This window comes from Cnephaeus nilssonii, assembly GCF_951640355.1.
Source record: "Cnephaeus nilssonii genome assembly, chromosome: 3".
Taxonomy (NCBI): Eukaryota; Metazoa; Chordata; class Mammalia; order Chiroptera; family Vespertilionidae; genus Cnephaeus; species Cnephaeus nilssonii.
In genome coordinates, this window is record NC_137074.1 from 62,757,755 (window position 1) to 62,777,715 (window position 19,961).

At 39.5% G+C, this 19,961-nt stretch overlaps 1 protein-coding gene across 1 annotated transcript in view; it reads left to right on the forward strand.

The window, feature by feature from the left end:
- LSAMP (limbic system associated membrane protein) overlaps positions 1-19,961 on the forward strand; it is a 641,226-nt gene that overhangs the window by 601,371 nt on the left and 19,894 nt on the right. Inside the window, exons 5-6 of the mRNA XM_079766437.1 lie at positions 6,163-6,283; positions 7,004-7,152. Of these exons, the coding sequence (XP_079622563.1) occupies positions 6,163-6,283; positions 7,004-7,152 (270 nt within the window). The remainder of the gene's footprint in view (positions 1-6,162; positions 6,284-7,003; positions 7,153-19,961) is intronic.

The window sequence follows — 19,961 nt, forward strand, 5'->3', positions numbered from 1 at the left end:
GTGACCAGGCCTGCAGGGGAGGGCAGTTGGGGGTGACCAGGCCATCAGGGGAGGGCAGTTAGGGGCAATCAGGCCAGCAGGGGAGCAGTGAGGTGTCGATCAGCCTGGTAGGGCAGTGGTTAGGGGGTTATCAGGCTGGCAGGCAAAAGCGGTTAGGGGCAATCAGGCAGGCAGGCAGGCGAGTGGTTGGGAGCCAGCAGTCTTGGATTGTGAGAGGGATGTCTGACTGCCCGTTTAGGCCTGATCCCAAAGGGCAGTCGGACATCCCTCGAGGGGTCCCAGATTGGAAAGGGTGCAGGCTGGGCTGAGGGACACACACACACTCGTGCATGAATATTGTGCACTGGGCCTCTAGTATATTTATATATTTTAGATTTTCACATCAAACCTGAAAGATAGGTAGGCAGGTATCATTATCTACATTAATAGGTCACAGGCTCCAGAACATCAGCATGTCACCTCCAGGAGGTGACAATCTAAGTGGTACAGGCAGAAATTGAGCCCACATCTCCTGATTCCTAATGTGAGTTTATATCCATGATGTCACTGCATGTTGTACCATTTTTTGTTTTCTGTAATAGCAGAATAATGTTACATTTACCCTTTAAGCTACCAGCATGCTCCTCTAAATGGTATTTTTCATTAGCAGGAATTCATTTTCTCTAAAGGAATTCATTCAAATAGAAGCACAGAGAGGTTCAGATCATGGGCTTCAGAAAGATGGGATAAAATCTAGACTCACTCAAATGCTGGCTATGTGAATTTGGACAAGTTACTACCCTCTGTATGTCTGTCTTCTCATTTATAAAATGGGTTAATAATCCTTACCTCCTAATGGCTACTACCTTAGATGAAAGAATATAAAACCTAGCAGAGTACTGACATATAATAAATACTTATAAATTGAATTCCTCATTAAGAATTTCATTACATAAACTATTATTCCTAATATTAGGAAGAGTAAATGAATGCTATTCTGTTTACTAGGCCACTGTCATTGTTATCCTGTTCATTCTAATTGAAAGAGTCTTGTTATTGGTGATATAAGAAGAAAGCCCTTATTAATATTTTCAGAACCCAGAATTTTGAAGTAATAAAAACTGGAAGAGTCCGTTGACAATTGTAAGCTATTCCAAAGTCATATAACAAATAACAATGGACCTCCATGCAACATTTTCATTAAGTCACATTTTTATTATAACCATATTTTGAGCAAGGACATCTATTATTTTAACTACAATAGGCATGCCACAATATGATTTGTAACAATTTTTCTTAGCCTCACCTATATAGAATTCATCACAAATGAATTTTGAAATGTTCACTCCAATAAACCATGAACAAATAGACCTGCAGCATTGTGTCATTTGAGAAATATTGGAAACAATGAGCTCTTCATACATTTGTCTTTACCTAGGAATTTACCCTAGTATGAGAAACTTCCTAGATTTTCAATGAGAGAAGCAAGTGTTTGGCCTTTGTCATTGACTGGTGTCATCCTGTCCCAAGATTAATACGACTAATACTATTCAACACCAACTTACTGCCACCTTTCCGTGCTGGCATTTCTGAGGAGTTAATAAATAGATTACTACTTAACTATTTTGGTTCTGAACACATTGAGAGATAAGTAAAGAAGTAGTAGGGGAGGCCCATTGGCTCCATTTTTTTAGAGATCAAGGTTATTAGAGATAGTAGCTTGTGTGGCTGACTTACCTCCCAAAGTATGGTAGCGCTGGACTAGGGCAGGCTTGCCCACATGAGAGTGGGAAGGAGAGAGCCCCAGTAAGACTTCAGTGTTTGAGAAGCAGAAGAGAACCTCTGATTCCCACCAGAAGCTTGGTCCCAAAAGCAAGAGGGGGAAGAGCTGAGCCAAATAAATCTACTTTGTTCCTCCCCAAATTTTCATCCAGAAAAGCCATTTCTTCCCCCCAGGTCCCGGAGCAAGGAGGTGCACTAAATAAGCCCATGTCACATGGAAGGAAACACCCAAAGCAAAGAAGAATTCTCCCATGAAACTCAGACCTGAGACCTGTATTCCTGGTCTTCTAGTGGAGGGACCGGAAGGCATCCACCATGGCATTATTATGTTGAGGTGCTACAGCTATGAGTGCCAAATGTGGAAGTGATGAATGTGTAGTCTGGCCCAGGTTTAGGGCTGTTTGAGCAAAGTGGTAACTATCATTAAGGATTTGTCAGTTATAACCATGTGGCTCCAGGAACTCACAAACTAGTTAAAACTCGTTTCACAATTTGAGCAACTGAACAAGGCAATAGAATGATGAGCAAGATTATTTCTGCAGCCAACATGCTACAGACTGTGGAGTTATTGGCAACTTAAGAAGCTAATACAGTTGACCCTTGAACAATGTAGGGGTTAGGGATGCCAGCCCTTGCACAGTCAAAAATCCATCTATAACTTTTGACTCCTCCAAAACTTAACTACTAATAGCTTACTGTTGACCAGAAGTCTTACTGATAATATAGTCAACATATATTTTGTACGTTGTATGTATTATATAATGTACTAGAGGCCCGGTGCACAAAATTTGTGCTGGGGGTGGGGGCGGGGCGGCAGTTCCTCAGCCCGGCCTGCACCCTCTCCAATCTGGGACCACTCAGGGGATGTCCGACTGCCAGTTTAGGGGCATTAACTCCAGCCATTAGGAAAATTACACAGAATGTCCTTGACATACAAACAGTGTGGTTTTATGAGTTGTTTTAATAATAATGGCCATTCCTTTAAATAATATCTGCTTACATACAATACAGCTGGCACTATGTGAATTCAGAATGTTAATATCACAAAATCATAGAAGGTTGTAGTGGATATAACCTTAAATTGTCTAGTCCAAACTTTTATAAATATTGGAATTCCCTTTTCAATGATTTTGAATGCTTTTTGTCCTAAGAAGCTTAACCAACTTTTGAGGCAACCCATTTTCTGCAAAAGGACTGGGGGACTCCGGCAGGGCTGAAAGGACTGGGGGACTCTGCTGGCAGGCAAGTAGTGTGCCTGCTGCCCTCCAGGACTGGGGGACTCTGGCGGGGCTGAGGGGACTGGGCGCCGCCATCTTGTAGCTATGGGTGCCACCATCTTTGTGATGGTGTGATGGTCAATTTGCATATTCCCTCTTTATTAAATAGGATTCTTACAATAAAGGAAGCTAAAGAAAAGAAAATGTTAAACAATTTCTAGTATTTATTTAAAACACACACACACACATATAAGTGGAACCACACTGTTGAAACTTGTGTTTCTTAAGAGTCAACTAACTGTACAGTGAAGAGGTGAGGACAGGAAACTAATATTCATTCAGTGTATTTTTGCTGATCATTTATTTCTCTTCTTAAGTAGCTTATCTCACTTGCCTGTTACCTGTGTTAACTTTGACACACCTCCTTCTTCCCCTCACCCTTCACATCTAATCTTAGCAATTCTGAAGCTTCCTACTTCTCAATCTCAAATCTGTCCATTTCCTTCCAGCCCCGTTATCACAAACCAAGTTCAGGCATTCTCTGGAATCCTTTAGTAATCTCCATTGCCTTTGGTTCTAATATTTCATAGATGAGAAAATTGAAGCAATGTGAGTCTAGAGAAGGTACTAAGCTCTCTAATTAGGAAGTGAAATGAGGAACAGAGCCTAGATTTGAGCTCAGATTTATCAAACTTTAAATACAAGTTTTTCAACTCTATTGTCCTGTCCCTACAAATACCTCCTGTCCCAACACCACTCCCCCCTGTTACCACATTATTCTTTGAACTAATATGCTCCAATGATCTATGTAATAAATCATAGAATGAAAACATCTTAAATGGAACCTGTTGGTGCTCATTTTAAACTACCCCTTGTTTTAAACAATAAGAAAGAAATGGCTCAAACTGGAGCAGAATCTTGCCCAGGCCACAGTTCTGGTTGAGAGAAGAATCAAAATCAGTCCTCGTGTTTCCAATTTCTAACTACTAATCCTGACTCCTAACTCATGGAATGGATAAATGAGCTATAATTTTGAAATTTAGCAATTTAAGGGTTAAATGAGTTTTAGGTATGAAAATACATTTGGGTCATAATGATACAAACTGCCCATTTGTAAAGAATGAGCAGTTTTACTAGATCTGGGATATTTTTTACTAGCTGGAAGGGTGCTATAGATCATTAAAGTTTGGTTCCCTCATTACATTGGTAATAAAACCAAGACTCAGAAAGATAAAGTGCGTGATGGGAAGTCCACAGAAGCAAGTTGAAATTAAATTCCAGAACTCCTAGTTTCCAACCCAGGGTTCTTTCCACTCATCACGTTGCTTTTTGTGCCTATACAAAAATGAGCAGATAATTCTAAAGCAACAAAGCAACCACCACCCACTCTGAGACATCCATTTGCACACAGGCTGATGTGCTTATCCAAATGTGCTCTAACTTCTCATCTCTGACAATGATTTAAGATATCCAAGCTTATATTAAAATGAAATGGAGAGAAAACTGCAGATTCACTGGATGCTTTTGTATATATCTTTTCTAACTAAGATCAGAGTCTTCTCCAGGCATAAAACTGAAAAAAAAAAATAGTATGTGAATATGAAGAAAAAGCACAGAAATAAATGAGCTGAACCAGGCACTGAAGAGATTTAAGTGAATTTTATGTACTAGAGATCACTTTACTATTTTCCTTAAATAAGCTTTTTCCTCTGCAAAGTCTGAACAGATAGTTTGGGTCTCTTTGTTCCATGCACATGCTGTCAGGTTGCCATTTTTGGGCAAATAGGTTTTGGACAAAAAAATCACATTTTCCTTAAAGGTCTAGAACCTCCACAAACACAGAATCATTAAGCCAGTAGCTCACATCTGCCATCCTAACTCTGGACTTGTAAACCCTCTGTAGGATTGTTTGAAAGAATCACTCATAGAGAATGGACTGGTGGTTGCCAGAGGGGAGGGGGTTGGGGAACTGGGTGAAAAGGGTGAGAGGATTGAAAAGTACAGATTGGTAGTTACAAAATAGTCATGGGGATATAAAATATAGCATAAAAATATAGTCAATAATATTGAATAACTATGTATGGTGCCAGGTGGGTACTAGAAATATCAGGGGGAACATTTTGTAAAGTATATGATTGTCTAACCACTATGCTGTAAACCTGAAACTAATAAAAAAAAATAATGATTTTTTTAAGTAGTACTGCTCTGGCCAGGTAGCTCAGGTGGTTAGAGTGTCAAACCAATAAGCCAAGGGTTCGGGTTCTATCCTTGGTCAGGACACATGCAAGAATCAATCAATGAATGCATAAATAAATGGAACAACAAAATGACTCCTCTCTCTCTCTCAAATCACTAAGTTTAAAATGTTTTTAACTGGTACTGGATAAAGGAAAATAAATAAATATATGTTTATTTTTTTAAAAAAGAACCATGGCAAATTAGAATATCAGATGTGTTTTGTTACAGTTGTGTAGGCCAGTTTTAAGCAGACAGAATCCAATGCACAGCTGCCAGAGAGAGGAGAAGGTTGACACCAGGATAGATGTCAAACTGTACCTTCCCACATCAAAGAAAAATTTACCTGGGTCATAGCAATAAGGGAACATAGAAGAGAAAGAGGGTTAAGTAATAATCTAATATTTAACTGTTTGTTTTTCTGAATTCCTGAAAAAAATATTAGGCTAAGCTTGGGTTGGGAGAACTTTAGCCCTGTATTATTTTCATCAGACTTCTTACTATCATCGCAAACTGTAACAATCACAGTGATGATGATGATGAAAATGAAAAATGCTCAAAGTATACATAAAAACCCAAATTCTTTAGTATCATCACTTAGTTTATGAAAAGAAAAATACTAGGGCAATATTACTATCTATGGTTGAAGTAACTGATGGTGTATTGGAGGAAGGAAAAAAGAATCTTAGATTCTATTTCCATAAAACCCTGTTAAGTGTCCCATTTAAGTAAACCACATCTGTGGCTTCATTAGTCATCTCTTACTTTCATTTAGTTTTCTAGTGATCAGTCCCATTCAGCTGATCACATAATTCTTGTAAATGGAGCTCTAAGACTATTTCTTTCCTGCACCTTCCCAATCAGATTCTCCTTTCTAATTCCTTCTTGCATGGAAATTCTGGAGTGCCCTCCAATCATCATGTAAACTGTGTACCTGTCCTTCCCACAGATCCTCCCACTATCACGGAATCCAAGAGCAACGAAGCCACCACAGGGCGACAAGCTTCACTCAAATGTGAGGCCTCCGCGGTGCCTGCCCCTGACTTTGAGTGGTACCGGGATGACACCAGGTATGTATGTGCCAGACCTGCTGTGCCCTGACTGCTCTGATAGGTGGTCCTAGGGGCACCAGAAGCCCTAATGACAAAAATGTACCCAACTGTAATTCCTCAGCCTCTACTCTCAGACTCTTTCCTTTCCAAATCTCTTTATCAAGTGCTTTCAGGACTGTAATTCTTTTTTTAAATATATTTTATTGATTATTTTACAGAGAGGAAGGGAGAGGGATAGAGAGCTAGAAACATCGATGAGAGAGAAACATCGATCAGCTGCCTCCTACACACCTCCTACTGGGGATGTGCCCGCAACCAAGGTACTTGTTCTTGACTGGAATTGAACCTGGGACCCTTCAGTCCACAAGCCGACGCTCTATCCACTGAGCCAAACCAGTTAAGTCAGGACTGTAATTCTTAAGCTGAAGCTGCAAAAGCACTCGGATTACATGCAGAGAGTGAGGCAGGTGGTCCAGTGGGTAGTTTCCACCTGCATGTCTTTCTTGCTTATAGCAGAAACCAAAGCCCAATGAAACTCATTCATCCTGAGTCTTCTCTGTGGATGGAAATTGATTCAGATAATATGGAATTGCACAATTAAAATGAGGACTTGACAGGGAACAAGAACTTTAACCACTTCCTTTCTCTTCTTTGCCTCCAATATAGTGATGAAAAAGAAATTACTAAGCGAAATCTTCATCAGTGTTTCTTTTTACTCTTCTGTTTTTGAACTCTTAGGATAAACAGTGCCAATGGGCTTGAGATTAAGAGCACGGAGGGCCAGTCCTCGCTGACAGTGACCAATGTCACTGAGGATCACTATGGCAACTATACCTGCGTGGCTGCCAACAAGCTGGGGGTCACCAATGCCAGCCTAGTCCTTTTCAGTAAGTATGCCAACACAGGCCAAATCTGGGAGCATCTGGTTGGTTGAATTATCCCATGGGAAACTTAAAAATCATGTCTTTATCTATAAAGGTACATGTATTTAAAAAATCAGACTGTAGTCACTGAAACAAAAATACAAATTCTCAATACCTCTGCATAAGACAAGTTTACAAGTGAAACAACTTCTCTCTCTATTCCCTGGCTCACTTTGGATAGCTGCCTTGTTTTTGTTTGCTTGTTTGTTTGTTGTTTATTCGGAGAACAAATATCTTTTTGGTGATGGTATCTTTAAAGAGTGGAGGTGATGTAACACCCTAGAAAACAGATGACAGTATAAAAATGGCAGTGATTAAAGTGATTAAGTGATTAATATAAAGTGAGGATGAATTAGGTGCTGGAAGAAGAGAGGCTGGAAGAAGAAAGTGTATTATTAACAACACAAGGAAAAGTGGAATTAATGATAAAAACAATGTAAAATTTAACGGAGGAAGAATGGTTGTTGACAGATTTCCACATGACAGCAGGAAACATTGCTTATCTGATGTATTTTTAGAAGACAGATGGACTGGTAGGAGACAGGGGCATTTCTGAAAACCAAAGAAGAGCCTAAAGGCAGACTAAGGAGGGATCAGTCATGATACATTAGTGATGCTAGTAGGAGAGCGCACCTTGGGGCCTTGCTCTGTAGCAACATATTACAGTCAGGTATCTGACCCCTGCCCTGCTGGCTGGTGGCTCTGAGCATAGAAGAAAACGCTCCCTGAAAAACAGAAGTATAAAGAGATTATGGAAGATGATAACATTTGGAATAAGAATATGTTTATCGGAATAAGTGAAACAAACAAAAATGTTAGCACATGCTGGGACAGAAAGTTTATTTGGACTAAAGGAGAAAGTCCAAATAATTAACTATTATTATTTTGGAATAACAAGCCACTAGAAGGTTTTTTTCTACACAGGTTCAACTGGAAAACCTAGAGATACTGTGGCCAGGAGAGATGTCTCCATCTTACTTTATAGAGTTTAGAGGAGACTTCAAGGGGGAAAAAAAAGGAGTTTTAGGAGAAAATTGAATTTAATTCAATTTAAGTGAGAGTTCTCTTTAAATGAAGTATTAAAGTCATTTCAAAATGGCTCAAAATCCAACTCATAAGAAAAAAAAATACCACAAACTATTCTGATTCATAACCTGCATTGATTTCAGTCTGTAAGAGTTGGAGGGATATAGATATGTAAAAGCTGCATCAATATGAAGTTTAGAATTCATACCCCTGTTTACTTGTCTCCAAAGACCAAACATCGCTGTTCTTCACTTCAAATATAGACATCAATATCTCAAGACACTTGAGAAGACATTTGTTAAGAAATGTAGTTACCTGTTTCATTTCTGACTTTAGGAATGCCATAAATAGGAGGGAAAACAGCCTCAATGATAAATCATTGGGTGACCTGGTTAAATAGAATAACATATATTGAACAGATTTTATAGGGTTTGGAAAAGAGAAAATTGGACAATTGGATTAGAGAAAGTGAGCAACTATAAATTTGCATTGAAGTATCTTTTCTTCCTATCCCACCCAGAAGTGTACTAATGACATATTTCAATTAATAAATGTAATGATAGCTATAGACAAGAGAGGAAGGGGAAGGAGGAAGGAAAGATGGCATACTTGAGGAGGATGGAGAGAGCATGAACTGGATCAAAGATAATGGAGATACTGCTAATTGGCTGGTCTGATGAAAGATCATCTCAAGCCACATAATAACATTGCCTTATTCACAAAAATCCACTTAATGAACTTTTAAATTAAGCAAAATTAGAAAATAGCCAGTGAAATGTCAAGAATGCTACATAATTTCTATTTGTAAACTGAGAATCAAAGAATTGGACAAGTGTGTCATAATCATATTGCCCTTGATGATTTCACGGCAGTCACCCTCAATTACCTTTGTGAGAAGCACACAGTGCTGTGATAAATGATGTACTACCTTCCAGGGGGCCCGTACTGCCTGATAGAATAGCCCACACAGGCACTAGCTCTGAATTTAGCAGTATGTAGAGGCAGCAGGGGCATCAGCATTGGGTTTTGCATTGATTTCCCACCTTATGGGAAAGTTAGGAGGTGTAATACAGAATAGTAGACTAAAAAAAGTTCATTAGGCTTTAAGGTGAAAAGAAGCTATTTAGTTTGCCAAAAATCAGTGATTTCTTGAACCCAAAGCCTAAGTATGAACATTTTAAAGGAGAAGCTCTACTTCTTATGTAACAGGAATGGTACTTCTACCATGTCCACCCCACCACCACCATTCAGGTTTCTGAGGTGTCTTGTTACAGTCTCCATAGCTGAATCCTTAGAAATGCAGCTCTATGGTAGCCTATTTCATAAAGGGGGAGAGAGAGAGAGAGAGAGAGAGAGAGAGAGAGAGAGAGAGAGAGAGAGAGGAAGGGAGGGAAGGGGAGGTAGGAAAGAGGAAGGGAAGAAAAGGGAAAAAGAAAAAGTGCGTCTGTGAACAGACTGCCCATCACTTAGATTCAAAGTAGGTAGAGGGGTTTAATGGGAAGAAGGAAGAAACTGTTGGTGGTCCTTTTCCACAGAACAGGGTCAGGAGGGGAGAGATGCTTGGGAGGGGCAGCTGTGGCTGGGGCTGGCCGCCCTGACAGAGAGCACCGTGTGGGCAGCAGGATGCTCTGCTGACCCAGCAGTCCAGAGCAGATGAGGCAGCTGGTGCGCTGTTGCCAGCCAGAGGCAGCAGCAGGTAGAAACCAGACCAGAGCCCCTGTAGAGTTCACAATTATCCATCTTCATTGGTGCATCAGCACATTTTCAGTGTCCACCCCAGTGACCTGTACTGACTTTTTACACAGTGTCAATTTGCGGTCACCGATATACCATATACATACATATACTTCCTCACTCTGTATTCAAATATTGCTCTCGAGAGGGGTCAAAATAGTGGAATGATAGGGCAAGAATACATTGCATTCATTGGAACTTTTTCCTAAGCCCATGAAGGTATTTCTTTCTCATGTGTCTTGTTCTCCACACATTCTAGCTTTCTATTTGTCAAGGAGTCATACTTCTTCAGTCTATAGATCCAAGTAATGCCTTTATATAGTTTTCTTCATCCAAGGCAAAGCATTCCATTCTATAATTTTTCTGAACACATTAATCCATTGGGACAATGTGTATGGGCAAGGATTCAGCTCCCCAGTCTTTGTCAGATGGGAAATGTACATCACCTGGGTGAAGACTTGGACTTCTGACAATGCCATGGGTAGTTCCATTGTCATCATGTGCAGTGTGACAGGTTCCATGTTTCCACAGTGATGACTGTGATGCGCCCACAAAGAAACTCAATCTTGTTTCATTGGTTATATTAACTTACTTTTAAAGAAACAGATAGGCAGGAAGAATACTTATTTTAATGTCATCACTGATTATCAAGTGAGTGCTTACAAGGTACTCTGCACATGTGCGAAACACTTACCATGCATGATTTCATTTGATCATCAGCATAACCCTATTAGGTACCCATATTTCTCCACTATACAAAGAGGCTAATTAACAAAATACAACCAAGTAAGGCTGTTGGGATTTAAATTCATGAAATCTGTTTCCAGAGTCAAGGCTTTAGACCAGAGGTGGGGAAACCTTTTTCTCTGCCACAGGCCATTTGGGTATTTACAACATCATCCGAGGGCCATACAAAATTATCAACTTAAAAATTAGCCTGCTATATTTACTCAAACATTTAATTAACTCACCCCTAATGCTTTGGCAGGGCCAGATCAAATGATTTCTTGGGCCGGATGTTCCCCACCCCTGCTCTAGAGCAACACATTATCTAGATGTGTGTCTGTGAGGAAATGTTAGGAGATGTATCTTGTGTTGTTTAGAGGTGAGGAGACTTCTTATTTCTTTCTCCATTTTTCACTTAACAAGGTCTTTCCACTACCAGTATATTCCTTCCCACCCAGAAGCACTGCTTCTGTGACATTCCATTCCCATTAATTCCCACCAGCCTGGATCCATAGGTTAGACCACTGGCTTTTCTTGATTCCAAACTGATATTTCATAAGCCTCATGGTCAGCATTTGACCCTAGAGGGGAATAGTCCCACATAGTAAAGGACAGTCACTAATCAATGTGTGGATTGGTGAGGTACTTTACTACAAAGTTTGAGGCTATTGAGTACCCAAGAATAAAAGTACAAAGAAATCCACACTGGGTCATACCACATCTGTGTGTAGGCAGTTTTTACGTTTTCTTTTTAATGTTAAAAGATTATTAACTTGGAAACCTACACTTGATTAAATCTCAAGTACTACCTAAGCAACCCAGCCCTGGAGAAAACCTTCAAATTGAAGGCCTCCCCAGCTTCTTCAGAAACCATTTTAAGTTATTATCCGAGGGGCACATAGTTTAAATATACACCATTTGTGTATAAGTGGCAAAGCCTCTTAGCCCACTACCCTAAAGGCCTCGTAATAAAACAGTTTGAGCAGCTATTTGAACACTACTCACATGTAATTTGAAAGACTGGTTGTAAACTACTGAATATGGCTCTGTGGATACAATAGAAAATACCTGGAAAACTAGTTTTAGTTTCAAAAATAGGCATCGAATATGCCGACTTCCAGAAAGGCCATTGAACATCTGCAATTCCCATTGGAAATTAAAGGAAAATCATATTGGAGTTAATGAATTACTTCTCTCTATATATACGCAACCCTCAACCCCAGCTTTTGTCATTTAGATGCTTTTAATTCAGAGGGTTTTCTTGTGAAGTAAGAGTGCCCATGTAACTGTTTCTCATGGTGTCCCAGCAGAATCAGCCAATAATACCCCACACCTTCATTTAGAAGACAAGAAACTGAAGCTCAGAGTTCAGGGAGTTACTAAGAGTTACACAATATGATACTGGGGTCAAACTTAGAGTCCTGATCCTAAAGCCTCCCAATCAGTTGCTAAGCAAGGCTGACCTCCTCAAGTACAGGCACACCTCGGAGATATTGTGTGTTCCCTTCCAGTCACTGCAATAAAGCAAGTATTGCAATAAAGCGAGATGTAATCTTCTTGATGGTGGAGGATCTTGCCTTCAATTTGTGAAAAACATACCATCTGTGGAATGCAACAAAGTGAGGTGAAATAAAATGAACTATGCCTGTATGAGCAGCCAAGAAGACAAAGCACATAGCACCAAAGGTCCTGCCCTCCCCTATTTTTAAATATCACAAATTGGAGGATTTTTTTTTCCATTGTATAAGTGGCATTTACTTCACTTTACAGGAGTCCACAAACCCTGGAATAAACTATAAAATACAGCAGAATGGTGGTGGAAGCATCTAAGGAATGATAAGTCCATAGGATGAAATTAAGAGAATGAGAATAACTAATGGGCATCATAGGACTAAGATGATGATAAGAGGGTGGAGCTAAGATAACGGTAAACAAGCTGGGAGACAGTTGAAAAGGCTATGAAAGGAGGGTGGGTGAGATGGTTTAACAATTCAAATGGTCTTGTGGAGATGAGGGCAGAGTGCAGCTACCCAGCTGTGAACAGTGTGATGAGAAAATATTAAGCTGAGTTATTTAAACAGTCTGAATAATAACAGTAATAATAAAAATAAAATATAGTAGAGAGAATATAATATGGGACAGTGGTCTCCAACTGCTGCATAAACTGCTGAAAGCAGTTTAGCTATTTATTTTCAAAGCTGGAAACGTAACACCAAATAACCAGTGGAGGTTTAAACCATTTTTCTACTTGACACTTGTGTAACTAAGACACAATTGTTCACTGCACTGTTATTGACCTGCTCCATCTTAATGCACTTAGAAAACTTTGGCATTTAGGCTACAACTTTTAGCCAAGCTAGAAAAAAAGCCCACTCTGCAAGGAGACCAGGTTTTCGGCATCCAGATGTACTGAGTGCCCAAATTCCAGGCAAAATCTACTCTTTCTAAGCTCATGGTACCAAGTGGCAGGAAGATCAAATTTGAATATTTGTACACACGTATTGTTTTCTCTCTATGGTTTTGATTTTTGTTGATTTTCATTTATCATTGGTCTTTATTTAACCATGCTAATAGGAGGATTGTAGAAAAGTGTGTGTTGATTATGTTATACTGCAGGGTTTGGGGTAGCAAAGAATGCCTCCTATCCTATCCCTAATGCACCATTCTGCCTCCTTGAAAGATCCTCAGAGGAGGATTTAGAGTTAAACCTGGGGTTGTGATGAGATAAGTAGAAGATACCTTCAAGCCTGCACTCCGTAGCATGTACAATTTGTGTTCAGTAGCTTAGGGATGGGACTGTGAGGGAAAACATAAGCTAAGATGCAAGTGTTCAAAAGAAAAGCACTTCTTATTACTCAACAGGATGTATCATCAAAAAATATTTGATTGATTGATCAAATTTCCAGTGAGATTGTATTACCACAAGAGGATGGGATTAAGGAAAAGACTAAAAATAAAAGTATATCATGCTAAAAAAACATATTACCTTGGCATTACTATTGCACTGATATCAGTAATCTGGAAATAAAACCTGAGGGAGAAGTTGAATTAGTATTTCCCAAAATAAATTTTCCAGATGCTTGGTGAAAGCTGATATGAACTATAGCGCTCAGGGAGAGGAAAGGCATCCTTAGCCACCATAGTTCCATCTGTTACGAGTTCAAGAAACCAGAACCAGGATCAAAATGTATACCCTGAACTTGATCACTACTGATTTAAACACCCTCAACCCTAATCCTCCAAAAAAATCTATAATTTTGGTGGTGGGTTTTTCCAGCGAAGGGTAGGGTCCTGTGTGTAGGGTTATCAGAATGGGATATTGTGTCCTGCTTTTGCTAACTTTTTTGAAAAGGCTTTGGATTTTAAGTGTTACTAGCAGCTCTCTGATATTTTAGTGTTGGTAGAAAAATTATATCTCCCAAACACTTTATGGGAGATATAATTCTACAGGAATGGAAATTCATCTGTTTTATAATTGTCTGAGTATCTAAATATGAATAAAATATGTAGATATATCTATATATAAATTCTCCATGATGATTACTATTTTTTCCCCTTCAGAGCGTGTTTTACCCACAATCCCCTACCCCATTCAAGGTCAGTATGATTTTATCACTGTAGCTCTGTCACTGGGTCATTCTCCATCATCTATAACGTGAAAAAATGGGGGAAACACATTCACAAAAGTAACATACAATTGAAATCATTTTTTTTAATCTAAAAAAGAAAGCCAATAAGTTGTCCCCACACCAGTCGATAAGCATTCCGTAGATTTGCCACCTAACTAAATTTCGGGCTGGTCAGTAGTTGGGAAAATGATACTAAACTCACAAAGCAATCTTTTCTTCAATTATTGGAAACTAGAGGCCCAGTGCATGAAATTCGTGCACTGGGGGTGGGGGTGTCCCTCAGCCCAGCCTGCACCCTCTCCAATCTGGGATATCCCTCTTACAATCCGGACTGCTGGCTCCCAACCGCTGTCCTGCCTGCCTGCCTGATTGCCCCTAACCACTTCTTCCTGCCAGCCTGATCACCTCCTAACCACTCCCCTGCCAGCCTGATCTACACCTAACTGCTCCCCTGCTGGCCCGATTGCCCCTAATTGTCCTCCCCTGCTGGTTTTGTTGCCCCTAACTGCCCTCCCCTGCAGTCCTGGTTGCCCCCAACTGCCCTCCCCTGCCAGCCTGGTAACCCCTAAATGCGCTCCCCTACAGGCCTGGTCACCCCTAACTGCCCTCCCTACCAGCCCAGTCACCCCTACTGCCCTCCCCTGCTGGCCTGGTCCCCCCAACTGCCCTCCCCTGCTGGCCTGGTTGCCACTAACTGCCTCCCCTGCCAGCCTGGTCACCCCTAACTGCCCTCCCCTGCCGGCCTGGTCGCCTCTAACTGCCCTCCCCTGCAGGCCTGGTCCCCCTGCAACTGCCCTCCCTCTCTTGGAGGTTCAGTCACCCCCAACCACCCTCCCCTGCCAGCCTGGTTGCCCCCAACTGCCCTCCCCTGCTGGCCTGGTCACCACTAACTGCCCTCCCCTGCTGGCCCGGTCACCCACAACTGCCCTTCCCTTCGGGCCATCTTGTGACCACATGGGGCAGCCATCTTGTGCGAGGGTGTGATGGTCAATTTGCATATTACCTCTTAATTATATAGGATTATAAACTCACATAATTAGAACACAGCCAATTAAATGCTGTAGCTCATAAAAGTATGAATCTTTTAACTGACCACCCTCATGATAGAGGCATATAAAATCCAAACCTGAAGTATTACTTATAAAAATGAATTATCTACTGCCTAAGGTTGAACTCAAATAGATTACAAGGGCATTGCTTTTTCTTTAAATCTTGGCCTATTTAGGGGCTTTCCCTTTTCAAGATAACCATTTTAGAAAGGACAAATGAAAAAAATAAGGTAGTCATTTTGTATTCCTTTTCATAAAAGTCTCTACACACTCAAATTAAATTTTTGCTCCTACATCACATTTAGATGCAAGTTGCAGCCCCAACCTTCTAGCTTAAGGCTGTTTAAAGATAAATTGGTAAATGAAATTAAAACAATACAAAAAAATCTGAAATGAAACCAACCTACCATTGAAATTAAATTTCCCAAAAGTGATTTGCAAATAACACTCAAAGACCTGAGAAAAAAATGGAAAGTAGGCCATGCAGGAGGCTAATGTGGAAAAAATAAATCCAATTAAACAAGATTATCCTATACACGCTAAGGAAGTGTGCTCAGAATTAAAGGTAGAAAGCTGCTATTTTATTAGTTTGAAGACAGATCATGTTTCATTAACACTTGTCCAAACTAAAAAATAGGTCAGAATTGGGTGTAGATATTCAGTGTCAATAATGCATTCATAGATATGTGAACTTAATTATATTTGAAATAAGGATTGCAAGGTTTTAAGGATCAATTAAACAACTTAATAAAAGTTATTCTTACATTTTAAGAACTGTTCAAACTATTTTTAGAAGAATGCTGTTGAATAAAATCCTTCCCCAAAACATTAATGAAATCCATTTCTTGTGCCAATTACTAAAAATAAGACTGTTAAAATGTGCCTGTTGTTTAGACTTGACATCAAACTTATAGTGTTCATAGAAAATATCGCTTTTTGAATTCCTGACATGCCACAATTATTTTAAGACTTTCATCATGTAGTGTTGCAGATTTTGACACCATTTTATCATGTTGCCATCTTGCAAGTATCTTGATGTGAATCTTGCAAGTATCTTGACGTGACAAACACACATATACACATTTGTCCCAATGGATAGCATTTTCAAAGAGGTCCTATTCCATCCAAGATGAACTTTGCACAGTGTCAATGTGACTCTAGGTGTCCTTTGTGAGAGCAGTTCTGCAACTATGAACTCAAATATTTTATCTGATCATGCTTTATGAGATATGTAACATTGAACAAATAAAGCCAGACACTATTCACAAAGGACAGCTGTTGGATATTGAAAACCAGTCTGGATCAAGCATTGAAATGTGGGATTTTGTTGAATTTGATATTTCCCTACAAACTGAATTGTTGATTGGAGAATGACCCTAGTTTGATTTTACATTGTAGATAGACTGTAGATAGCTTCTGTAGATCCATTAGTTTTAGAGAATGTAGTTTATCTTACTAATACTTTGAGCTTCTGCTGGTGGAAATTGAAAAGCTGTTCATGGACACTTGGGATAGTTGGTGTGAGAGGTTGGGAAGGAAAGATAGTGCCCCCTTAAGTTTTCTATTCCTTACAAGAACTTGATTTTTCTAGAGATCAAATCCCTTTCCTCCTTGTCTTTCCAATCAAGATGGCAACTCATGTGAAATGTAATTCCCAATGGAAAAGAAAAAACTATCTTAGAGGATCCTTAACTTTTTTTTTAAGTGTCATTTAAGTACAGAAATATCTATGGAAAGCATGCCTGTCTCGCTGTGATCATAGTTATGACACTAGACACCTTCATTTAATTAAATATGTCACCATCCATGTGGAATCCTACATTTCAGCCCTAAGTGTTAAAAAAGTCTATAAGCTGTTGGTTGATGCAAATGGCCTGAAGGATTTTGAACCAATTAATTTGCTTAAGGTGTTTTGAAAGTAGGAGAAAGTCCTAAAGGTCCTTTGCTGTCCTCCCATTATAAGGAAGAGAACTTTTCCTCCTACTTCCCAGTAACAGAAATACATGTGTATTTTCAGGGGCTTAAATGTTCCTATCTCCCATTGGAGGGTGTCCCCTCCCACCCCCACTCTATGAGGCTCATCAGGCTGACTGGAGATAAGCAGCAGTCACAGCAGGGATGTAGTCCTAAACCCATCAAGCTGTGATTAAACAAAAACAAGGCTCAATGAATCAAATGTATGTCCCCTGGGTTTCCTTCATCATATCGCTTGATTTTCTGCAGTGATAATGATAATACTGGAATTACACCAAAGGATAATTTGTATTGTCTGTGGCCAATCAGAAATTTTTCAAATGTTCTTTTCTATTCAGCCAAAAACCAAACAAAAAAATCAGTGTGCTTCCCTGCTCCTAATTTACAAGATATATATATATATAAGTGTTAAATCCTTGATCTCTTCCTGATAGGTGTTTTTCTCATTAATTTTAATTTAGGTTTATTTATTCTGAAATGAGTTCTGAATGGCATATATTTGCATAACTACTCCAGAATATATCACTGCAGAAACTCCACTGAATAGTCAAATGAGGAAGGAGTCTGCTCCAACCCTCCTGTCAGGGAAGGAACTCCTCTCACTTTGTTGGGCTCAAGCCATTTCCTGAGGCCTCTGAGTACTTGCCCATCACGATGAAAGTGCACCTAGAGAGGCCCTCATATTTAGGAGGACTGCAGGTTCAAAACGAGGTGAGCAGCCAGCCTCAGACAGTTAAAGGGACATGAAAGAAAAGGACAAGGACAAACACCATTATCTTATTCTTATCACCCTCAAGTGAAGGATTCCCTTGAGTGTGGGGCTCTCTGGGCTCAATCAGCCCATCCTTCCCTGTCACTTAAAAAAAAAAATGTAATGACCCTGGAATATCTCACTTGTCTGTCTCCCATCTGATTATTTATCCCAAGCGAACAGCCTTTCCAGTCACTAACCCCGCGTGGTGAGTGGGTTTGGGAAATGTTGAGATTATCTTCCAGGTTCAGGCATTGGCACTAGGTTTGTTCACGGCCACTTGCCATCCAGTTCCTATTTTTCCATTGATAAAACACATTGCACATGGCTGGGTTTGCATGATTAATACAGCTGTCTAAAGCTTTCTTTGAAAACAAAACAAGCCCCCCACACACCCAAATTGAAGTTTAAAAAAAAAATTAAAATCTGATCCACAAACCAGGCTTGCAAAAATCTGAAGTCTGCCTGGGATGCTTCCTCCTGAGGGAGACCCATGTTGTTATGGGCAGGCCTGGCGTTGGAACAGCCAGATTCCATCTACAAAAGGAGGGGGGGATACTCCTGCCCTCACCTGACACTCCTGGGAATGAGTTCTCAAAATTAGACTGCATGGGATGGAAAGAGAGCTGGAAGAAAATCCTAAAAATATTCCATGCTGTGAAGATGACTGTATAATTCCTACAGCTTTATTTATATTCTGTATGATATTATCCTGGGTTATCAAAGAGAAGATGCCTCTTTTCAACTCCTTATTTTAATAGCACATTCACCTTGCCTAATAATGGTAATAATAATAGCTAACATCGAAAGTGGGCTTCTCATGTGGCAATAAAGTTCTAAGCCTTCTTGCATGTATTAACTCAATTAATGCCCACGATCCTAAGAAACTAAAATGCACCTTTTCCCACGTTTCTTAACCATCATAGTACATCGAAATTCCAGTTTACCCAACACAGCACCCAGGCACATATGTAAATCTGTAGTACAATTTAAATAAACATTATGTATGCAATTATGTTCATTAGATATATATCTGTCTAATGAATTTAAAAATTTTGTCTAATACTTTATGTATTATAATGTCTCTAATACACAACACTCAGTTACCTTAATATCCACACACTTTACAAGTCCATTTCCAAACACACAGAATGTATCACACAGAGATTTATATGAAAGCATTCATCTTTTAAAAATATGAGCAGAGCTCTCTGGCATAGGCACATCTAATTTCACACACTTATTCGGGCTGATTTACATACAAACCTCTTTTAATCATGAATAATTACTAGCATTGTCTTTTTAATTCAGTTTTTCCAACTGTGAAATGGGAAAGAAATTATATTTTCCATGCCTACTAGCTCAAAGCAATGTTTTAAATAATATATTAAAGAGAGCTTTCAAGTTCCTAGAAAGCAAGCATATTGGATTTAAAATAACCATATTCAGGTATACACATGTCTCATGCTTTTTAAAAGAACTGATATTTAGAGATATACTTACAGCATATTGTCTGAATATTAACCAGATATAAGTTCAGTGTGGCTTCATTATACTTTGATATGTTACAGATTCTACGAATATCTGAAATACCCACAGTGCTAACAGGTTTAAATATAGAAGTGTCCCAAGGCCAAATAAAAAAAATTATTATTATTCATCAATAGCATAATACTACACTTAAGTGGACCTGCAAGTTGCACAGTTTCCTGTTGTACGGCACACACACACACACACACACACACACACACACACACACACTCATACAATTTCATTGAATGCCCATCAGGCACATTACCACCTATCAGACTAATTCAAAGTCATCAATTTAAAGAGCTTGCCCTTTTTTCTGGTCAAAGATATAAAACATGTTTTAGAAAAGGT